Raw genomic sequence first — 22,987 nt, forward strand, 5'->3', positions numbered from 1 at the left:
TTTTTAAACAGAATTATGAAGCCACTTAGAACTCAAATGAGACTGGTCATATATCCACTTTCAGTGTTGTTTTCTGGCTTTTTATAGCCAGAAATATGATGAAATATCTGAAGCGTTTAACTTATAAAGAGAAAAGATTGTTTTGGCTCCTGGTTATGGAGGTTCCAGTCTAAGATCAAGTGGCATCATTGCTTTGGGATTTTGGTAAGGGCACACATTATGACAGAATCATGTGGTAGAGCCAGACTACGTACATGAACAGGGCCACAGAAGAGAAGGGGCAAGCTGGAGTCTCAGTCTTCTTTGCATTCACAATCTTAATGGTCTAATGACCTTCCAAAGGCCACTCCTCTGGAAGTCCATAGCAACTGTCAGTATTAGTGCCACCATGGTGCCAAACTATTAACATGTTGACCGTTGGGAGACACTACCCCTATTTAGACTGTAGCAAATGCCAAGAGACAAAAGAGCAGTATCTAAAGGTGTTCAGGAAAAGATAGTATGGACCAAGTGTTAAAGAGCTGACCAAATTACCCTTTAGATATAAACACTTTAATAAATTACTAGAGGGCTGGAGCGATGGCTCAGAGGTTAAGAGCATTGGCTACTCTTCCAGAGGTCCTGAGTTCAGTTCCCAGCAACCACCTGGTGGCTCACAACCGCCTATAATGAGATCTGGTGCCCTCTTCTGCTGTGCAGGCATACATGGAGGCAGAACATTGTGTACATAATAAATAAATAAATCTTAAAATGAATGAATGAATGAACGAATGAATGAATAAATAAATTACTCGAGCCGGGTGGTGATAGTGCATCCACTCAGGTGGATCTCTGAGTTTGAGGCCAGGCTGGTCTACAGAGCAAGTTCCAGGACAGCCAGGGCAACACAGAGAAACCCTATCTTGAAAACTACCCCCCCCCCAAAAGAAATTACTAGAAACGGAATGTGAGCTTGCTGGGAAGTAACAGGAAAGAGTCTTGTTGAAGAATGGAAGATCCCAGCAGGGCATGGTGTCCCACACCTTTAATCCCAGCATTGGGGAGGCAGAGACAGGTGTATCTCTATGAGTTTGAAGCCAGCCTGGTCTACAAATCAAGTTCCAGGACAGCCAGGGCTACACAGAGAAACCCTGTCTCAAAAAACAAAATAAAAAAATGAAGATCTCAGTGTCTTGGCCTCCTTTCCTGGACCAAATAATTGACAGGACAAACAGATCCTTTCACTGACCTCCTTTCCACCGTCTGCAGGGAGGAGAGCACATTAGAAATGGTGCTGAACAACAGCAACAGGTGGTAGGAGCTTTCCTGAAGGTAGATCCCCTCCCGCCAGAAGAAACCACTGTTCAGCTTCATACTGCAAAAGGCTGAGATGTAACAAGTCCAGAAGTCTTTGTGCCCTGAGCAAATATTAAGTTACGGGTTAGGGACTAAATAGCAGGGGATCCTCTAGTCTGATGAAGTATCTTTAGGTGTGATAATTTATAAAAATTAGAAAATGGGTTAAAGGTAGACAAAGAAAATTGGGCTGTCTACTGCTTATTGTGTTTTAGAAATGTTGTAAACTGACAGAGTAGAAAAAGAGTTTTCCATTAAATCCGGGTAGGATTTTTTGTTTGTTTGTTTATCTGTATGTTGTTGTTATTGTTTTGAGACAGGTTCTCATTTTGTAGACCTAGATGTCCTGAAACTCACTATGTAGACCAGGCTAGCCTCATACTCAAAGAGATTTGCCTTAGCCTCCTGAGTGCTAAGATTAAAGGTGTGTGCCACCACACCCACTGGTCTTGCAAAATTTTGATTTACAAATTTTTGTGAAAATACCACAATTTATCATAAGTTTGTATAACCATTTTTCAGAGATTAAAAGGTACAAAACAGGACCTGGAGCTGGCTGGGCAGTAAAGAGCATGTGCTTCTCTTGCAGAGAACCCAAGTTCAGTTCCCAGCCCCCATGTCCAGTATCCAACAACTACTTGTAACTCCAGCTCCAGGAGATCTGACACCTTCTTTTGAGCTGCAGGGGCACCTTGCATACATAAGCACATGTCCATGCATAGACATGGGCACACACATACACGATTTAAGATAAAATAAATGCTAAAAAATACAGAATAAAAAAATTAAATAAAAATAAAAAACGAAGAACAAACCTTAGACTGGGTAAAGAGTGTTAAGATGCCTAGAATGATTAAAATTTGTTGATAATTGACCCTCATTAAAAAAGAAATAAATAGGCCGGACAGAGGTGGTGCATGCCTTTAATCCCAGCACTTGGGAAACAGAGGCAGGGGGATCTCTGTGAGTTCGAGGCCAGCCTGGTCTACAAAGTGAGTTCCAGGACAGCCAGGACCGTTACTCAGAGAAACCCTGTCTTAAAAAACAAACAAAAAACACTATGTATCTTAGTGCAGGAGTATATAGTATATAAATAAAGTTATTCCTGTTTCATGTCCTGTATGCTGGAAGTGTGGAGAAGAATCTCCATGCTGATACTGTGCTCCTCCTGTTTTTTATGAATTAGCAAAATAAAGATGTATATATGTAGCCCTGATGACAGTTAAGAATACCACACCAAAAACTCCTGAAAGGAAAGAGCAATGCCAGGGCTATGCTGAGAGACCGACCCAGTCTCAAACTAACTTCCTCCCCCCTCCCTCTCCCCCCTCCCTTCCCCCTCCCTCTCTGCTAGAATCCTTCCTTTTTGCAGTGCTTTATTTTTTTAATTGGTCTTTAAAATTACTAAAATATCTTTGTGTTGTAAATTTAAAGTAATTAGATGAGGGAAGCAGTTTGGCAGAAGAGACTCAAACTTGGAACAACTAGTCCAGTGCTTCACTGAAAGCAGAACTGTTTGTGTACATGATACATTCTTCAATCGCAGACGCCACTTGGCTTTGAGAGCTGAACCCAGCTTGACTTGGAGATAGAATTTGAGTGTTAACTATCTTGTGACAGCTGTTTCCTCATATGTTATTTTATGGAGGGCTTTATTTTTATTTTAAGGAGTGTAAAAATCAAGGTTGACTTGAATTGCATAACTTAATTCAATGAAAATTAAATTTATAATATAAAAAGAGACACAGTTATTCACACTATGGTATGGAAGTCTGTCTGGAGACATGTTTGCAAATGCCATTTGGGTTTTGTTTTGGTTTGGTTTTTTTTGAGACAGGGTTTCTCTGTGTAGCCCTGGCTATCCTGGAACTCACTCTGTAGCCCAGGCTGGCCTCAGACTCTGAGATCCGCCTGCCTCTGCCTCCTGAGTGCTGGACTTAAATAAAGGTGTGTGCCACCACTGCCTGGCTTGTTGCATTATTTTACAACATAGTTTGGCAAGTTTTGTGAAATAAATGTAGAGGTTCATTTAGCTGAATCGCTCTAGTTTGCGGGTTGGGTATCTTCTCTCTTATTAAACAAGTAACAAGTAAGATACTTCCCTCTAAGGAGGATGGAGAGGAGCATATGATCACAATTCATCCATAGAGTTGTATGATCAGTATGCACTGTTAGTAAGACCAGTATGTCATGATTTGTCGTTGGCTCTGATAAAAATCATGTAGCATAGCATCAAGAAAACAAAGTTCCTTAGCTCAGTATATTCATTTTAATTGGGATAAATGGAAGTTGAAAAAGTATTTAGAAACCTATCCTGAATTTCTGAACAGTATTACAGTATGTGTGTCCAATAATTAAGATATGTATTTAGCATCATTAAGAGCAAAATTCGGGGTTTCTTTGAGAATGTGAAACTGTACTTACTGATTTCATTTTGGCACATATGACAGGAACAAACTGAAACTGTTGCCTTGTTCTCATAGATGTGTATGGACTCAGAAAAACATATGATCTACACCTTTGGTGGTAGAATTTTGACATGTAATGGCAGCGTAGATGACAGCAGAGCCAGTGAACCACAGTTCAGTGGCTTGTTTGCGTTCAACTGCCAATGTCAAACCTGGAAACTTCTTCGAGAGGACTCCTGTAATGCTGGCCCTGAGGACATCCAGTCTCGAATTGGACACTGCATGCTGTTCCACTCAGTAAGAATATTCTGTTATTTTGTCATGTCTATCTTTATAGGAAAGAATCAGTAAGAAAGCAAGCTTTTTGTTAGAAATAAATGACAAATACAGCAGTGACAGAGAAAATAGAATGTTAGCAGAGAGCTGTCATGTAGTCATTTTCATCAACTTAGAAACTCCTAAGTGAGTATTACCTGAAGATAAAGGTAGGTGCTTTTATGACCAACTTTACTGCTTACATAGCTCTCTTTTTAGGACTTAACCATGTGCAGACTTTTCTTAGCAATTAGATGGATAACTTTGAATTATTTTCCTCTTGCTACTCTCAATTAATTACAGATTGATTTTAATAGAATTAGAATAAGAGTTTACTGACAAAAACAACCAAAAGACTTTACCTTAACTTTTTGAAGTAAGCAGTCCTTCTTTTGTAAACAAAGTATTAGAATGTATGCTGTTTAACATGCATGTTTTTAAAATATTCTTTATATGAAGTACAAAGAAGGAGATAGTAGTGATTTCTGTGTACATATCTGTCAGTTTGATCAGTAAACAGTCTATGGTTTTTTTTTTTTTTTTTTTGGTTTTTCGAGACAGGGTTTCTCTGTGTAGCTTTGCGCCTTTCCTGGAACTCACTTGGTAGCCCAGGCTGGCCTCGAACTCACAGAGATCCGCCTGGCTCTGCCTCCCGAGTGCTGGGATTAAAGGCGTGCGCCACCACCGCCCGGCCCAGTCTATGTTTTTAATAAAGCACTCCTACTTTAATTATATTCCCTGTCATTTTTAGAGCTTATTACATTTTATTATATTGGGAGTATTTGCAGAAAGACTTCAGCTAGAATGTCTGTATTTAGCAGGCCCTTCATATCTGTGGGCTATGTATCTACAGATTCAAACAACCATGGATTGAAAATAGTTTTTTAAATTTTTTGTCTCCACTAAACATGTACAGACTTTTAAAAACCCTTTATTAAACAACTGCTCTCATGTCCTACAGTTTATACTAGGTATTAAAAGTAATGTAGAGATGATTTAAAGTACATAAGAGGATATGTATATGTTATGTACAAATCCTAAGGGACTTTTCGGTCACCCAATTTGTGCATCAGGATGAGGACCTATACTGATACTGAGGGACAATTGTACCTAAAATTATACTACAGTGTACACTGATAGACACAAACTTTTAAAATGGTGTTACCATTATCATACCCATCACAGTCAAGCAGCTTATTAAGAGTATATAATGCCTGGTCTATATTACGTTGTTCTGATAGCCTAAATGATACCTTTTCAGAACTGATTTGTTCAGATCAGGATCCCAGATACTCCTGTGCACAGCAGTACATCCTCTTTTCTCCACACACATTCTACTCCCTCTGCTTTTTTAAAAATCAGAATTATCTGTAATCTACAATGTTTCCCCTTCTCACTTGACTGATTGGATCTTTATTGCATTATTTAATGTGTTTCTCTATCATATTTTCTATTATCTAGTCATTTTTATCTGGGGGCTTAATTATACATAGTCACTGTCCTTTCAAGGGGAAGCCAGGAGATAACATACCAGCACTTCACCAGTACTCTGATCATAGGATATCAAGAGGCACTTAATATTATCATAGTTTACATATATATTAGTGAGTTTAGGAATTATTAGTTTGATCGATCAATTATGAAATTTCCTATAACCTTTACCTATTGATATTCAGTGGGTATTCATTGTCTAGATTTCATTAGAGATCACAAAATGGTGGTTTTTCTGATGTTCTTGTTTCTTCTGTATTTATTAACTATAATTCTATTTTTCTTTTTTTAAAAAAGAACAATAAAACATCATCTTTATGTCATGAATTGTTTGATTACTCTAAAATGAAACCATATGGTTCTTGGGCCAGGCCTAATGATGCACACCTGTGATCCTAGCACCTTGAAAACTAAGGCAGGCAGACCATGAGTTGAGATCAATCTGGGCTGTATACAGCAAGTTCAAGGCCAGCCTGGAACACATAGAAACACCCTATCTTAAAAACTAAGTGAATCATTGGGTGTGCCTTTAATATGAACAGAGGCAGTGGGAATCTCTGTGAGTTCGAGGCCACCCTGGCCTACATAGTGAATTCCAGGTTAGCCAGAGCTATGTAGGAAGACTCTGTCTCAAATAAATAAATCTAAATGAATGGATGGATGTCTGATTCTTTTGTTGATTTTCATGAAACATGTTTGATGTTTCAGTTTCCAAAGCCAACTAGTGAGGTAGTTAAAAACATTGTAATTATGAGCTCATGAATTTTTTATATACATGAGACTTTAAGTTCAGTGCTGCCATTTTTCTCAGTTGGTATTTTTTTATTGTTTTTTTTGTTTTGTTTTGTTTTTAATCTGTCTTTGGCCAGTAGGAGCCTCCTTTTTACCCATATGTACACATTTACTTTTTGGTAAAACAAAGGGCAAATCGTGAGTTCTCACTGATAAATCTAATTCAAATTAATTTTTTTTCTTTTACTTAGTGACTTTGGTTTTTGTACTTGTATATCTTTTAAAGTTAAAAATCTCATTTCATTTGTATTACGTTACTTGTTTCATCTGTGAGAATTTTCCAATTGTCAAAGCTAACAACAAAATCACTAGTGTTTCCAAAATTAAAATTGCTTTCTAGTGAATTTTTAATTTAGGACTTAGACCATAAGAATGTATTATCAAAAAAAAAACTGAATTAAAAATCAGTATAATACTTCTGAGTGTGGTTAGAATTCTGTATATACATAAAGTCATAGCTTTATGTACAGATAGTTTTTCGTCTTTGTTTCTGTTTTTTTAATATTCTAATAAAAACATGATTATGGTTATAAAATAAAACTAAGTCAAGGTACCTTTAGGTAGCTCTGGTTTTTATTTCAGGCATAAGAAGGAGTTAATTTCTTCCTCATGGGTGGCTGTCCTGTATTATGGTTTGACTTATCCAGACACATTCTTATTTGCTCACTCATGCTCACTTTTGCTCTCTCATAGTCACACCAAAGGCAACAGCCTTTATGTGACTTCAGTAGGCAGCGTTCAGAGTCTCAGCAGTGCCTGTTGGTAGTGAGGAGAGAGCTGCCTCCCCTCCTCAGTCGAGCAAAGGAATGTTGTGTGGGATCTCAGGAAACTACTGTTACACAGATGTAAAGTTTGAAGGGTCATTCTGAATTCTTCGTTGGAAATGACAACTCCCTTCCTTTTCTCCTTTGTTTAGAAAAATCGTTGCTTATATGTATTTGGTGGCCAGCGATCGAAGACGTATTTGAATGATTTCTTTAGTTATGATGTGGACTCTGATCATGTAGACATAATTTCAGATGGCACCAAGAAAGACTCTGGGATGGGTAAGAATATTTCTCATGCTGTAATACTTTTTATAGAAAACTAATACCCATTTTCTTCTTTTTCTAACCATCCTTCATACTTTCTCTACTTAATTGAAATAATTCTGAATAAGAAGAATAAAACTCTCCAATTCCATCTGTTTAAAAATATGTGATTTACTATTATTTCTTTTAAGCAAAAATACGAGTTTCTGAAGTTAACGTGTGTCTGTGGCATCTTAAAAAGTATTCTGCATTTGCTGATGCTGTCTACTTGTTTTCACTGTGGTGAGCTATAGATGAGACATCAGCATAGTGGAGACTGTCTGTTCTAAGGGAGTCTTCATGCAGTCAGTCAGACCTGCAAGCTTTCGAGCTGTTCATCTAAGTAGCTCGTCTGCTGGTGCTGAGGTGCCTGTTTACTAAGTTCATGCACATGGCCCTGGCCTGGCTAGTAATACACTGTGCTTATAATTTTAAAAGTCTTATTTTGATAATTTTCATTGAACCAACACACTAATTGCTTTACCTGTGAATATTATATCCAGAAGAGTAGATTTGATTAAGGCCCAGTTTGGCACTGGGGTTAGAAATGAGATCAGCTTGCTTTTCATTTTTAACTGCCATATATAAAAAAGATCCTTTTATCAATGGTACTTTTACAAAATAAATTTTTAAATACTTGTGTTAGGGCTGCTGCTACACAGGCATGAGGACCCAAGTTCAGATGCCCAGCACCCATTTAAAAGGCAGGCATGATTGTGTGTGTCTGTAACCCCGGTGCTGGGGGACTAAAACAAGCAGATCATTGGCGCTTGCTGGTCAGCCAGTCCAGCCGAATCAATGGGACTCTGTATCAGAACACTAATAAGGTAGAGAACAATAGAAGAAAATGCCCAGACACTAACACACATGGACACCCCTCACCCCAACACACGTGTAGCCACAAATACGTACGTTATATGTCTCGTTTATAGGCACTGTATTGAGTAAACCTCTTCTTTTAATTAAAATTGTTTACATATAAGAAGAGAAGCTGCTGGGCGGTGGTGGCGCACGCCTTTAATCCCAGCACTCGGGAGGCAGAGCCAGGCGGATCTCTGTGAGTTCGAGGCCAGCCTGGGCTACCAAGTGAGTTCCAGGAAAGGCGCAAAGCTACACAGAGAAACCCTGTCTCAAAAAACCAAACAAAAAACAAAACAAATAAAGAAGAGAAGCTGCACTGGTGAGATGGCTCAGTGGGTCAAGTCCTTGCAGTCCAAACCAGATGGCCTGCGCTCCATCCCTGGACCTCCTGGTGGAAGGAGAACTGACCCTGCAGACACTCACAAGCACACAATTGTAATACATCAGGATTTCAAAAGAAAGACAACACTAGAGAAAAACAGCAGCAACTGTGGAGTCATTTAATGACTCCAGGACCTGTGCTCACATCTCCCCTGCTGGAGTGCAGGCTAAAGGCCTATTTTCTGTGCTTTCTTCTTTGTGACCACCAGTAGAATGGTGGTCTTAGAGCCTTGCCTCCGAGTCAGTGCAGGTCTGCAGCCTGGCATCCCTGGAGTTTTCCCAACAGCAGAGAACAAAGTAAATGGAGGAAGTGGAAATAAATACTTGAAAATTTCCTCAAACTCGGAACATTGGTCTTCAGGTTATAAATGGCACTCTATAAAAAAATAATTGGTTGAATCTTCAGAAAGCCAAAAAGTTCTCTGGCTACTAATGGCAGATCATTGTATATTATAGTGCATTTTTATAATTCTGGCAGAAAAGAGGACTTGACTTCTTAAATGCTTCTGCAGCAACATGAGTTGCACTCAGAGAAGCAGGACCTAGAATGACTAGACATTCTTAGTGGCATTGGATGCTTCAACATAAAGGAGAGGATCTTTGGAAAAATCCTGGAAAAATTACTAAAAACTGGAATTTTTTTCTTAGCCAAAATAATGTAAAAAGGAGAGGAGCAATATTTCTGGATCTACTAGGTAAATCCATGTTTGCCTTCTAGAACTGTCCCATCAGACAGCAGTTTAAACAGTTCCAGAGTCATCTAAGAACAAGAAGTCCATAGTAGACTGTTGGGGTGTCTCCAGGGCTGCAGGCCGACTCTTCTGCGGCCCTGTCTTTATAGTTGGTGTTAACTACCTCAGTCACTTGAAGCACTTGAAACATCCCTCCTTTGCCTGGGGGCAGAGATCACAGAATTTGTCCTGACAGCTGCCAGTGGGATTCTGCTTAGATTTCATTAGCTAGAAGTGTGAAGTCAGGCTTCACTGCAGAGTCTGGGAGCAAGAGTTGAGGGTGTGAGGGAAAGGGTTTAGAAATGGCTGTTGTCTCAACATGTGAAAACGTTCGACTTTTTATATACTGTTCTTTAGAAAGAGACTTTACCGAATATGCTAACAAAACAATAGAAGTAGCAAAAGAGAAACCACAGAAGCTAGGAAAAAAGAAAATCCAATGTAGGAAAACAAAAGGGATTCCCAAGATGTGGCCCAGTGAGCAGGAACAGCAGGGCACAGAGGTGAAAGTAGATGTAAAGTAGACTTAAAGATACATTTGAACATTTTCAATAAGAAATACTAACAGGCAGATAGCATGTGATATAAAAGATTGGAGATAGGAACACAATAGGAAAAAGAAAAAAACCCACAAAATTTTAAGAAAAAAAAAAGACATCATCACAGTGAATGTTTTGGCCCTAAGTGAGCCACACTTTTTCTTAATTTTTTTATTTTTTGGTTTTTCGAGACAGGGTTTCTCAGTGTAACCCTGGCTGTCCTGGAATTCACTCTGTAGACCAGGCTGGTCTTGAACTCAGAGACCCTGCCTGCCTTCTGCCTCCCAAGTGCTGGGATTTTTTAAACAATATAATACAAAACTACGATCAGCTTAACAAAAAATTGAAATTAAGATTTACTGGGATGATAGTGTACATGTAGTCAAAGTGTACTGAGACAGAAAGTCATTTAGCGACATCTGAAGTAGCAGCCTCAGCTTACGATTCAGAATAGGCGCATAGGTGGCCGATAACTGCTCACCTGCACCGAGTCGTCCACCCTGCTTACTCACTCACTTCTGTTACTGCAGTTGGGTAGTGTGGAGAGACATGTATTACCTGTCTGACAGAGTTATTCTCGATTCCCTGACATCCCCTGGAGTAGGTTGGGGACAGAATCAGCTCTCCCTATAAAAGCCTCAAGGGTGATAGGACGAGTACATTGAAAACTGTAGTATATTGTCTCAGTGTATGAGAGGATATATGTCTGGAACAGGGGCAGTTATGTTCTCTCCAAGTGTAGCCTGGCTAGTAAATAGTAGTTTGATGGACAATCCTAACTTTACATATTTTTTTTGATGTTGTCATTTCTCAGTTTTGTGCTCAGACACTAAGCTCCATCCCTGGTCCCAGGAAGCTGTTGTTCATTTAGACCCTACTATATTCCCAGATTATCTTTTATTGGTGGTATTATTCTGGAATGGTTAAATAACACATTGAGCATAACACAACTATGTGGCGATAGATCTGAGATTTAAGAATATTGAGGGAAAATATTCTATTTTCTCTGTATGGAACCACTTCTGAAAACTAGAAGAAAAGGGTGTTAAAGAGGAATAGTGGAAGAAAGCTACTTTTTTAAAAAAAGGGTTTTTTTTAAACTGTAATAAATGTAATGACTGTAATTTAAAGCATTTAAATTAGTAACAATTTTGTAGTTATTTACAACTTTGTTATCCTTAATCAGAGTCATGACTAGCAAAGTTGTAGCAGTTCTTTTTGTTGTTGTTGTAATTAGAAAAGTAATGATCTTCTGGTAGAGAATCTACAACAACAAAACCAAACCAGAATGATTTAAAAAAAAAAAAAAAATCCAACCATTCAGAGATAGTCTTTTGACATTTTGATGCATCTCCTAATCTTTTTTTTTTTTTTTTTTTTTTTGGTTTTTCAAGACAGGGTTTCTCTGCGTAGTTTTGGTGCCTGTCCTGGATCTTGCTCTGTAGACCAGGCTAGCCTTGAACTCACAGAGATCCGCCTGCTTCTGCCTCCTGAGTGCTGGGATTAAAGGCATGCGCCACTGCTGCCTGGCTACATCTCCTAATCTTTTAAACAGGTGTTTGCATCAAATTTTGTTTCTAATACTTTAAAGTTTACATTGGCTTTTTTGTGGTGATTTTTTTTCTTTATCATAGTTTTATTGCTGAATTAAAAGAAACAGAAGGCCAGTTACCTCATTCAGTAGTCACTGCTCTAGTTAACTCTTCCAAAATCAGAGTTACAGGTCTGCTGTGCATTGTTTGCTTTTTAATTGGCTTATAGGAAATTAACCACACAAAGCAAACAAATCCATTCATTAGTGTAATAGTATTTGTTAATTGTTTACTAGCATTTAATAGTCATTCAAATAGTCCACTGTCTTCTATTTACCAAGGGTTGTTTTAGGCACCAGTGGGGATTAAGCTAAATCAGAAAGTTCATATTCTAGTGAAGAATGACCTGCAGTTGTGATCTGAGCACTACAAAGAAAAGAAGTTGGAGGCTGTTCTAATGAGTAGCATGAGCATGCCATTTAGATAATGTAGTTTGGGAAACCATCTCTGCAGAGGGAATCTTCAAGACAGACGATGAGGAGTAGAGAATTAGGAAGAACCTCACAAATGAAGATTTTTTTTTCCCCCTAAATAAAAAGTTATTGAAGGATTTAATTTCTGGGTCTATATTTGATTTCTTTTGAAGATACCAGTTTTGTTTAAGGATATATTTCCAAGTGGCTGATTTTTACCATAATCCTAAGAATTTCATTGCTCGAAAAGCTCCCAACTATATATACATATACAGTATTTTACTGAGAACTTTTCTGGCAGAAAATGTTCCCACCTAAAACTCAGTATATAGAGTCATGCTTGGAACTGAAGAACATAGGGGCTCCATTGACCTATCAGAGTGAAACTGAAATGCATCTTTTACCTTTTTTTTGCCTGCCCCCATCTATACCTGCTCCTTCCTTCTCCTTTTCCTGCCTTCCTCCTCCCTTTCTCATGCTCTCCCTTTCTGCTTTCCCTCTTACTCTTAAGAGGACTATACCTGGCAGGGATTGAGAGTCTCAGGGCTAGCTCTCAGGTCCTCTTTCAGTCTTTAGTCAGCTAGGCTGACCTAGTGCCTCAGACTGCATCTGCACTTGTAGATGACCAGGGTTCATTTGAAGAAAAACGGTGGCCTATCAGCCTCCCTGAGTGGAGGTGCGCTGACTGACCCTCAGGCTTGGCTGGTATTGTTGAGTATCTCAGTTTTCTCCAGAAGATGTCATCACCACCCTCAGGGAACATTGAGTCATCCAGTAACCGTCATGTCACCTCATTTTCACAGCGTGTCCCTGTGCCCCTTGCCACTTTACTCTGCACTAGTTTGGGCTGCCTCACCCATCTGCCCTCTGTCGCCTTCTCCCCATGGGCCTCAGCTCTTTCCAACCCATTCTCTACTGCAGGACTTAGGAAGGACAAAACCATAGCCGAACGTTTGATTTGTAGATGGTTTTTGGTCACTTACCAGGGTTCTGTCTTTATATGCTCTTTTTGTGCGTGGAGAAGACAAAGAAATAAGTTGATCTGACTTTTTGATTAGAGCTAATTCTGATAAGAAGAATCTGTTTGGAAACAGCCTGGCTAATGGGCTGAAGCTTAGCTCTGCAGCCCTGGCTGCCTTCTGCTGCCCCAGCCTTCCTTCCTTCCTTCCTTCCTTCCTTCCTTCCTTCCTTCCTTCCTTCCTTCCTTCCTTCCTTTTTCTCTCCCTCCCTCCCTCCCTCCCTCCCTCCCTCCCTCCCTCCCTCCCTCCCTCCTTCCTTCCTTCCTTCCTTCCTTCCTTCCTTCCGCAGCCCCGGCCTTCCTTCCTTCCTTCCTTCCTTCCTTCCTTCCTTCCTTCCTTCCTTCCTTCCTTCCTTCCTTCCTTCCTTCCTTCCTTCCTTCCTTCCCTCCGTGGCCCCGGCCTTCCTTCCTTCTGCAGCCCCGGCCTGCCTTCCTTCTGCGGCTCCGGCCTCCCTTCTCCCTGCATTTCTCCTGTACTGCTTGTCTCACAGCACCGAGTAGGACCTTTAGAGATAACGTGCGTTTTCTTGTCTTCAAACTTTCTACCATGCTGTTCCCCAGTTTTTCCATCTTACCTCTCAAATCTAATTTTGATCACCTCTCAGATCTTACCTTATAAATTTTGGTCTCTTGAAATTCTTTCCTAACTCCTCAAGACAGGTTAGGACTTCACATGTGTGGTTCTGGCCTTAATTGCTAACACTGTTACAGGTGCATCCTTGACTCTGCATTTCAGAGGCTTTGCAAAAACTCTGGGGGAGGGACACATATTTTATTCAGAATTTCTTTAAAGAGCATCCATCTTTCAAGGTATCTTTGATACCCTAAATCTCCTTTTAAAATATACTGCACAAAGTTAGATTATTCAGAAAACCTCATATCAAGAAGTATTGTATTTGCACAGAATTACTTTTACCTCACTTTAACCAGTGTACACTTAACTTTTGTTTTATCTCACTAGGGCACTACTTAGCTTTTAAGGCACTAAAATTTTTTTTAGTAATGAAGTGGAACACTATTTAAATTCCCACATTATCAAATGTTCCTAGAAAACACCAATTTTACCCATTATGTAGATGTTTTGTAATGTATTAAGCCAATCCAGTGCTTATTAGCTATTTTTTTTTTAGTTTTTGTATTTCAGTTAATTACTGTAATTTGAGATGGACTTAATATATAATTACATGTTTGTGCTTCACTCAAGTGTGTTATTTGATTAAAACTGCATTTACAATGTGAGTTTTACATTGTATTGTTTGAAATCATAGAGCAAATTTTTTAACAATTGAGATCCCCAGTTAGAGATGCAAACATTCTGTTGACGTTGTAATCACATGAGGGCAAGGAGATTCTGCAAGGAGAAATGATGTGTGTAGTGAGTGTATTAAGTGCTCTGAAAGCCAGAACTGGGCATGACAGCCCCTTACCTCCCCTCAACCTTAGTCTTGATCTCTAGCTCCTGAGTGCTAGGATTATAGGGATGTATGTCCCTTTGCCTGCATAAAATAGTATTGTATCATGGTTTTGATTTGTGCTTCTTAAGGCCTAATGATATTAAGTACCATTTACTGTGCCTGTTGACCGCTTCTATATACTCTTGGAAATGCTTTACTTGTTTTACAATTAAGAATGAGTTCTAAATGATGTACCCTGGACACAAGTCTTTGAGATATATGACTTGCAAATCTTCGTTCTCATTCTGTAAGTTGCCTTTCCGTTTTTAAAGTCGTTTGCACTCTTATTCTAGTGCTCATTCTTGTGCACATACTCACTTGCGTGCTCTCTTTCTCATCCCTCCTTCTCTCTCCCCCTCCCCCTTTTCTTCCTCCTCCTCTCCCCTCCCCTTCTCTATGTATGTATGTGTGTATATGTTCTATTTTAGACACCGAGAACCAAGTAATGAGCAAAGCAACCTCTGCCTTTATGTCACTCACATTCTAGAGCAGGAGGAAGGCTGTAAACAATGTCTGTTGTTTAATACAAAAGGCTGTGAGGTGTGTTAAAAAAAATAAATACAGTGGGCATATAGAGCAAAATGAAGATGTGCCATGAATTAGTACTAATCTGCTGTTGATTGTAAATATTGCCATCTTATATATTCCTTCCATTTTTAGTACCAATGACAGGATTCACACAGAGAGCAACTATTGATCCAGAACTGAATGAAATACATGTCTTATCTGGACTCAGCAAAGACAAAGAAAAGAGGGAAGAGAATGTCAGAAATTCCTTCTGGATTTATGACATTGTGAGGAATAGCTGGTAAGGACTCTTGTTGTGCTGCAATCTCAGTGATATTTCCATGAAATTTATTTATCATAGTTTATTTAAAAATGAGCATAGTGGGAGGCGTGTATTAATTTGTGATAGTGAAAGAATACTCAGGTTTGTTGCATATTTTGAGACAGACTTACTGTATAGCCTCAGCTGGCCTTGGACTCATGATTTCCTTGCTTCTGCTTGGGATTAGAGGTGTAAGCCACTCCACTTGGCCTAAAATATCAGTAACTTAAAGAAATCAGTGTTGTTGATAAGATCAGCACTTGTGTACACAGTGACATTAAATGAGTGGGATTTTACTCTGTTGTTCGCTTTCTGATACTTCCTGTTCTGGGGCTTTAAAGAGTTAGTTGTATTTCACTTTAGGTTATCACCAAGTAGATAGGTAAAGTTGAAGCTAATAACATCCCCTGTCCTAGTGCTGGTGAAGGGTAGGTTTGACTTAGCATTTCTAAGCCAAGATTTGTCCCAGAGCATCTGGCAGAGCAGATGCTGCATGTTCTGCTTGGGGAACAGTTGCAGAAGACCCAGCTCTGGTGTTCAGTGACAACAGAAACACTTCCAAGAACCAGCTCCATTTTCTATGGCAGTATGCTCGGCAACTGTGGGATCTGTTGTTTTCTGAGGAAGACGTTTTGTTTGCATTCAGAGAGAGAGTGTGCTTGAGTCTTCTACTGTGAGTACACAGTACAACACCTCTTCACTTTTAGCACTTCGTGTGTACAGTTCATATTTAAAAGCACAAGATAGGTTGTTGTGAAGTGAGCTATTTTGAAATGTCAGAAGTAGTTCTAACAAGTGTGTGTCCCTTTACACACTGACTTTGCACTCGAATGTGACAAGTGTACATTTTTTCTGTTGCTAGTTGGGCATTGAGAGTCAGCTTATTGGCTCTGATTGTATAAACAGTGTGGTTGCTGCTGATCCTCTGAAGTACAGTGTCTTAAGAGCAGTGTCTTCCAGGTCTTGTGTCTATAAGAATGATCAAGCTGCAAAAGAGAATCTGAGTAAAAGTCTTCAGGAAGAAGAACCATGTCCAAGGTTTGCCCATCAGCTCGTTTATGACGAATTACACAAGGTATGCTAACCACTTTGACCTATACATTTTCTATGAATTACAGTCTGAAAATGTCCCTGAATAGATCTTATTTCTAATTGTTTTTAAGTGGATTTGAATGAAAAGTTTTAATACAGAGGCAGACATTTAATAGAATATGTAGCAGGCATTCAATATTATTCTTTTTAAACCCTCTCCCCCCACTCACGCACACACGCAAGATTGAATTTAGAGCCTCACATATGCTAAGCAAGCATCCAACCACTGCACTGTACACTGTATATCTGTCCCCAGCCCTTGTTTTACTTTTTATTTTGACACTGGGTAAGTTCCCCAGGCTGTACTTGAACTCACTCTGTAGCCCAAGCAAAGTTTGTAATCCTACTGCCTCAGCGTTCCTAGTAGCTAGAATTACAAGACTGTACCACTAGCCCCAGTTTTTTCCCAAAATTCTTCAAGAGAATAATCATTTTGTATGGTCCATAGTAATTTTTGACACTTTTTGTCTCTTAAGTTGTTTGTTTTTTTTTTTTCCCCTTCTCTGGAACAGGGTCTCACTAAGTAGCCTAGGCTAGTCTCAAACTCCAGATTCCTTTGCCTTACATCCATATGATGAGATCACACTGTAACATTTTTCCTGTTTTGAAAATTGTCAGTGAAGTGTCTCTGTCGCTTCATAGAACAGATTTATAACATGTGTCATTGAATATATGTTGTGGATATCCAAGTAGAACATGAAGTTTTTGCAACTGAAGACTTTGCAAATGAAAAGGAACAAGTATATAACTTTCCAGGCATTAGATTTTCCACTTGTATAAGAAGTCATTTCATCTATATATTTCTTATATAAATGACCTCTGTTTACCAGCATTGTGAAAATAATTTTTTGTATCACTAAATGTTCACAGAGTAGTTTCTGTAAGTATTTTCCCCTTAAATTTCATGTGTAATTTAGCAACTGGACTCAGATTGTATTGAAACTTACTGGCAGAGCAAACTTTTTCTGTTTAAGCCACAGATGAGCATTTAAAATCTGTGCTAGATATCTTGAAACCTTCGGATGAAAGATAACATAGAAATGAATACAAGCCCTTACTCCCAGAATTTTCCAACTTAAGGGGGTAGTGAAGAATTTTCATCCAATGGGCTAGGAATAATTTTTGTTTGGTGGGCTAGAAATAGTATATCTTTTTTAATACTATGAATATAAATGTTTTCAAATCTTCAGGGAAATATCTTAATGTTTAGTATAAATGTAGAATAACATTAAAATTCTGCTGTAATGGTGAAATCACTATTGTAATCCTTTACATTTCTTGTTTAGTATTAATTAAATAATGGATAATATTCTGAAAGTTATATATGTCTTTTACTATTTGACATTTAGGTTAAATCAAAATAAGATGTTAAAGTTTTTACTGAAGTTTTAATATACTCTTGACCTTCAATGATTCTATTTAAAATTCATGTCAGAATTCTTTCAAATATTGCATTTTTTATTTATTTTGACCAACAATTAACTAGATAACCCTTTTATTTGTAGTTCTCTAAAATATGTGTTGGATTAGCTTATTCCTACCGTGGTTTTTGTTTCATTTTCCATTTATCATTAAAATTCTAATAGTATGATTTTAATACACATGTAGTTTAGGAAAGAGCTTTAGAGTGAAATGGAATAAAGAAAAATCATGGGAAACCTTTGATAAGAATGTATCAATTTAAAAAATTGTCAAATGAATAAGGCAAAGAGAGTTAGCAATCACGTACTTCTGAAAGAAGACATTTCCTTATGAGCTCTGTAGTCTTTTGAGTATGTATGAGTTCTTTAAATTCTGGTTTGTTGTGTTTCTTATAGGTTCATTATTTATTTGGTGGAAATCCAGGAAAATCTTGCTCTCCAAAGATGAGACTAGATGACTTCTGGTCACTGAAGTTGTGTAGACCTTCTAAAGATTACTTACTGAGGCATTGCAAGTACCTCATAAGAAAACACAGGTATAAATCTAATTGACTAAGCTGGGTGTGGTAGCTCACACCTTTAATACTACCTCTTAGGAGGCAGAGGCAGGCGGATCTTTATGAGTTCAAGGACTGTGTGGTCTACATAGTGAGTTCCAGGACAGCCAGAGTTACATAGTGAGACCCTGTCTCAAAAGATTTTTTTTTAACTGTCTTTAATTAGCATCGTCAGCTATTCTTGGTATGACTTAGCTATCGGATGCGGCTCTCTCACTCTAACTGTTAAAGAAGATAGTCAAGTGCTCTGAGATACTGGATTTTGTAAATGTCTGTTCTTCATTTCAAAGGAAGATACACAGTAAGGATACATACAGGCAGGTGCTAATTTTTTAATAAGCAAGTATAATTTTACAAGTGTTGACAGAAAAAAATATCGATTGCCAAATGATTTTAAGGTTGTGATTGATTAGACATGATTTAGTCTTAGCAAGTAGCAAGCCACTAAAAATGTAGAAATGTGCTTGTCATTTGGGTTACTGGCAGTCTTAGGTGCTAACTTGTGTTTTGGAAGAAGGTCATCATTTATTAATTACTGCATGTTGGTCTCTGATTCCTAGTCTCATAATTAGATAGTAGAGTGGAAACTGCCATTTTCACTCTTCTGTCAAAGGGGAAAACTGAGGCAATTTTTAAATGACTTCTATAACTAACTCATAAGGTCACTCAGCTGAAGTGGCAAAGTGAGGTTTGATCCTGACCTTTCTGACTACAGAGAGCTCCATGTAACTGCTATGCATGTTATATGTTTGTAGGTATGCATGTACACCTAATGTGTACATTTTTATGTTTATCACATATATTTATGTATTAGGTTTTATGTAAAAGATAATTGCCTAAAATGTCTGCATATGTACAAAGCAAGTCTGAGGGGTTTTTTTTAACCATATGCTTAATTACTTATCTTTCCCTACTTTCACAAGTTGTATTTTAGAAAAATTAATGCAGAAGCTCCTTTGAGGCATCCCTGTAAATAACAAGTTTATTTCCTATTGGATCTCAGAAGAGGAGGTCTGCCTTTTCAGTCAGGATGACAAAGAATGGACTATAATAAGGTTTAAACTTTGAGGCACTTTGGGCTAGTTGCTGAAATTCACTTCTTAAAATCTTACTTAGTGTTTGCTTTGTTTACAAAAGGGCAACATAAATTCAGAAACCATAGTGCTGCTTTTTCTGCTTCAGCTAGAACAACTGGTAGGTGGAAAGTTAAATTTAGTTAACTCTTAAAAGTCTTCTGATGCAGCCCAGAGAAATGACTCAAGCTTTTAATCCCAGCACCTAGGAAGCAAAGTTAGGTGGATCTCTGTGAGTTCAAGGCCAGCCTGGTCTACATGACAAAAAAATCAGTAGGATTTTAAAAGACAAAATAAATATGTACTTGAGGTCCTTTTTGCAATATTGAACATTAGCTGTCCAAACAGATGCCAAAAGGAGCCATAAGAAAGCATTTTGTGTGTTTTTATGCCACTACTATCACTCTATGTAAAGAACCTGAATGGATGGTGGGCTTTATACACTAAATTCTGTCTCAAGAACTTTTGTGGCTTACGGTCTGAGGTGAGCTAGCCGTTCATCTAGACTGGCTCCATAGAGCCCCCTTGTCTCCACCTCCCAGTGGGTGTGCGCTGCCACTCCAGGCTTTTGACATGGGGTCTGGAGGTCTAAACTCAGGACCCCATGCTTGCTTGTTAACAAGCACTTGACCCACTGAACTAGCTCCCCAGCCTTCCCTTTAGATTTTAATGAAGAAAGTAGTGCATACAAATAGTAACTTGATACTTGGTTATAGCCTTTAAATTTTTATTGCATATATGTGTACATATAGGCTTTATTTAACTGAAAAAATAGGAGTCTTATTCCTTTGAGTCAATGAGTGTCTTAGTTAGGTTTTTTTTTTTTTTTTTTTTTTTTTTTTTATTGCTGTGAAGAGTCACCATAACTATGACAACTCTTATAAAGAAAACATTTAATTGGGGTGACTCACTTACAGTTTCAGAGGTTCATGGTGGGGAGCATGGCGATGTGCAGGCAGACATGGTACTGAAGAGGTAGCTGAGAGTCCTACATCTTGCAAGCAACAGGAAGTTGACTGAGACACTGGGCAGTATTCTGAACATAGGAAACCTCAAAACCTGACCTCACAGTGACATACTTCTTCCAACAAGGCCATACCCAATTCAGCAAGGTCACACCTCCTAATAGTGCCACTTGCTGTGAGCTTATGGGAGCCACTTACATTCAAACTACAACAAATAACAATGTGAATTACCATAAACATTGTTAATATGTTTACAGGTACAAGTGCGGCTGTGCAGTGGTGGCGCACGCCTTTAATCCCAGCATTCGGGAGGCCGAGGCAGGCAGATCTCTTTGAGTTCGAGGCCAGCTTAGTACACAGAGCAAGTTCCAGGACAGCCAGGGCTATGCAGAGAAACCCTATCTCGGGGTTAGAGGAAGTATAAGTTCTAGTCATGTAATACTACATAGTATTCTGTTTTATGTGTAATTGACTAGTCTCCTTTTATTAGAATCTTTGGGTTACATCAGCTTACTAGATATTTTAGGTAACTCTGTAATTTTTATCCCAAAAAGTGATATAAGTGATGGTTTGTCAAAATGTTCTCCAGGAAGTTACTTTTCATTTCTTCTAGAAATACAAAGATCATTCATTTTCCAACACTCATGCCAGCCCAAGAATTTTTTTAAATTGTAGCCATTTGTCTTCCTTCTTTAAACTTATTTCTGGATCAGGGATAAAGCTCAGTGGTACACCTTCTTCCTAGCCCTAATTTTTGTTCTCATCACTGCAAAATAACAACTACAACACTTTTGATGGGCAGGTAGGGTCCCAGTTTATGAGAAGAGATGGTAGTCATGTCATGAATGGAATGGATAAAGGAAAAAAGGAAAGGATCCTCTACCAAACTTTTAAGAGCATGAAATCAATTCACAAAATAAAGTAACTGAAATTGAAAGTTTGTGATCAGCAGTTTGTTCCTGTGGGAAAAGAACTGCTAATTCATCTCAGAACTTATGCCACAAAGTCCTTGAGACAGAACTTAATGTATAAAGGCCCACTGTCCATGCAGATTCTTAAAGTAATAATAGTGGCATAAACATATGCAGCATGAGAACTCAGTTCCTTCTTAAGGTTGCTTTTGGCATTTGTTCTGATAGCTAATGTCTAATATTGGAAAAGGGACCTTGATTACATATTTATTTTGTCTTTTTAAAGTTTTACATTTATTCGTTTGTTCGTTCATTAGTACTGGTTATTGAACCAGACCCTATGCATGCCAGACAAGCATGCTATGACTGAGTTACATCCCAATATAATAGTATATATTATTTTTTATTTATTCCTTCTTACTAAATTGTCTATCTTGACCTCTCTGGAATCACTTGTGGAATGCTAAAAGCAGCCAACCACATAGAGTCTTTAAAAGCATTAATAAAATTGTTCATTTATTGCAAAAATACTTATTGAGCACCTATGTGTGGCAGACATGGGCCTAGCCTCCAAGAATGTGTCAGTGAAGAATCCAAAAATTCCTGCTCTCAAGTTCCACTCTTAGAAGTGGAACCTAACAGTAAGTATATGCTGGGTAGTAGGAACAGGATAAACAGAACATCTCAAAAACTATTATTCGTACTTGTGAGGGAGCTGAGGGTGTTTTCTTCAGTAAAAATAAGTGATTTTGTTTTAAAGTTTCCACCCAAAGACTTTGAAGAAATAGCAGCTATTTAAGGTGGAAATGTTCCAGAAAATAGGCAGGGCTCTGGGGTTAAAGGTGTTGCCATGCTTACATGGTTTGAGGAGGACTGTGTAGACGTGGAAGGAGTGAAGTGACAGTGACAGATGAGGCTGAAGAGACAGAGAGGGACAAGTTCTGCAAGGCCGGGAAATAGGAGCTGTGAGATTTTCAAAGATGAGTACACATTCAGAATGATCAAAAAACGGGGTATAAGGTCATACAGAATTCTTTAGAAACGGTCAGTATGTACATTGGGAAGGCTAAGTTCAGTTTGGGAAGCTTTTATATAACACAGAAGGCATCTGTGAACATTTGAAGAAATGCCTTGGGCTGACATTACGTCATTGAGTCATCAGCAGAGAGGGAGAAGGTGCAGATTGAGGAGAGTAGTAAGGATGTTTGGTGTGTCTGGAGGCACAGCACGGGAGGGATTGAGACCAGACAGTGAGTTTCTGAACAGTGAACGGTCTACAGATAGAAGCTGTGGTGGTTTGGGTGTGGCTCTGAGACAAAGAGGTGTCCAGGGTGACCCTGGAACATTGGTCTACCACAGTTGTCAGACGGATAATAGGAGGCCCACTTGAAATGTTTGAAAACACGGAGAGCTTTTCTTCTGCCAACTGTAGCTAAACTTACGCGTTTCCTATATTACATATAGAATAGAGCTTATTTCTGTAATACATTTGGATAGAAATTGGCATATTAATTAGACAGTCTTTGATTATATAGATGCCTACCCTGTACTACTAGGTCATGACTTTTTGTTTTTCTTGTGGAAAGTTACTTGTTCTATTTAATTAACATATAGATTTTGAGGAAAAGAAGTATCTTGTGAGCCAAGGATATAAATAAAGTGTCACCATTAACTTTTCATATAATATCTTCTAAACTGGATGACGACTTGTGTGTAGAAAGGAGCGAGACTTCTTAAAG

The 22,987-nt window shown here is 38.5% G+C and overlaps 1 protein-coding gene across 7 annotated transcripts in view; it reads left to right on the forward strand.

Annotated features, from left to right (window-relative positions):
* The window catches only part of Mkln1 (muskelin 1), a 202,379-nt gene that overhangs the window by 151,856 nt on the left and 27,536 nt on the right, over positions 1-22,987 (forward strand). For all 7 annotated transcript variants that reach the window (XM_052720218.1, XM_052720219.1, XM_052720220.1 and 4 more), the window contains 5 exons: positions 3,819-4,040; positions 7,258-7,387; positions 15,061-15,208; positions 16,190-16,304; positions 18,139-18,278. In XM_052720218.1, the coding sequence (XP_052576178.1) occupies positions 3,819-4,040; positions 7,258-7,387; positions 15,061-15,208; positions 16,190-16,304; positions 18,139-18,278 (755 nt within the window). The remainder of the gene's footprint in view (positions 1-3,818; positions 4,041-7,257; positions 7,388-15,060; positions 15,209-16,189; positions 16,305-18,138; positions 18,279-22,987) is intronic.

Source organism: Peromyscus californicus, unplaced genomic scaffold (assembly GCF_007827085.1).
Source record: "Peromyscus californicus insignis strain IS unplaced genomic scaffold, ASM782708v3 Scaffold_6__1_contigs__length_162567912, whole genome shotgun sequence".
NCBI lineage: Eukaryota > Metazoa > Chordata > Mammalia > Rodentia > Cricetidae > Peromyscus > Peromyscus californicus.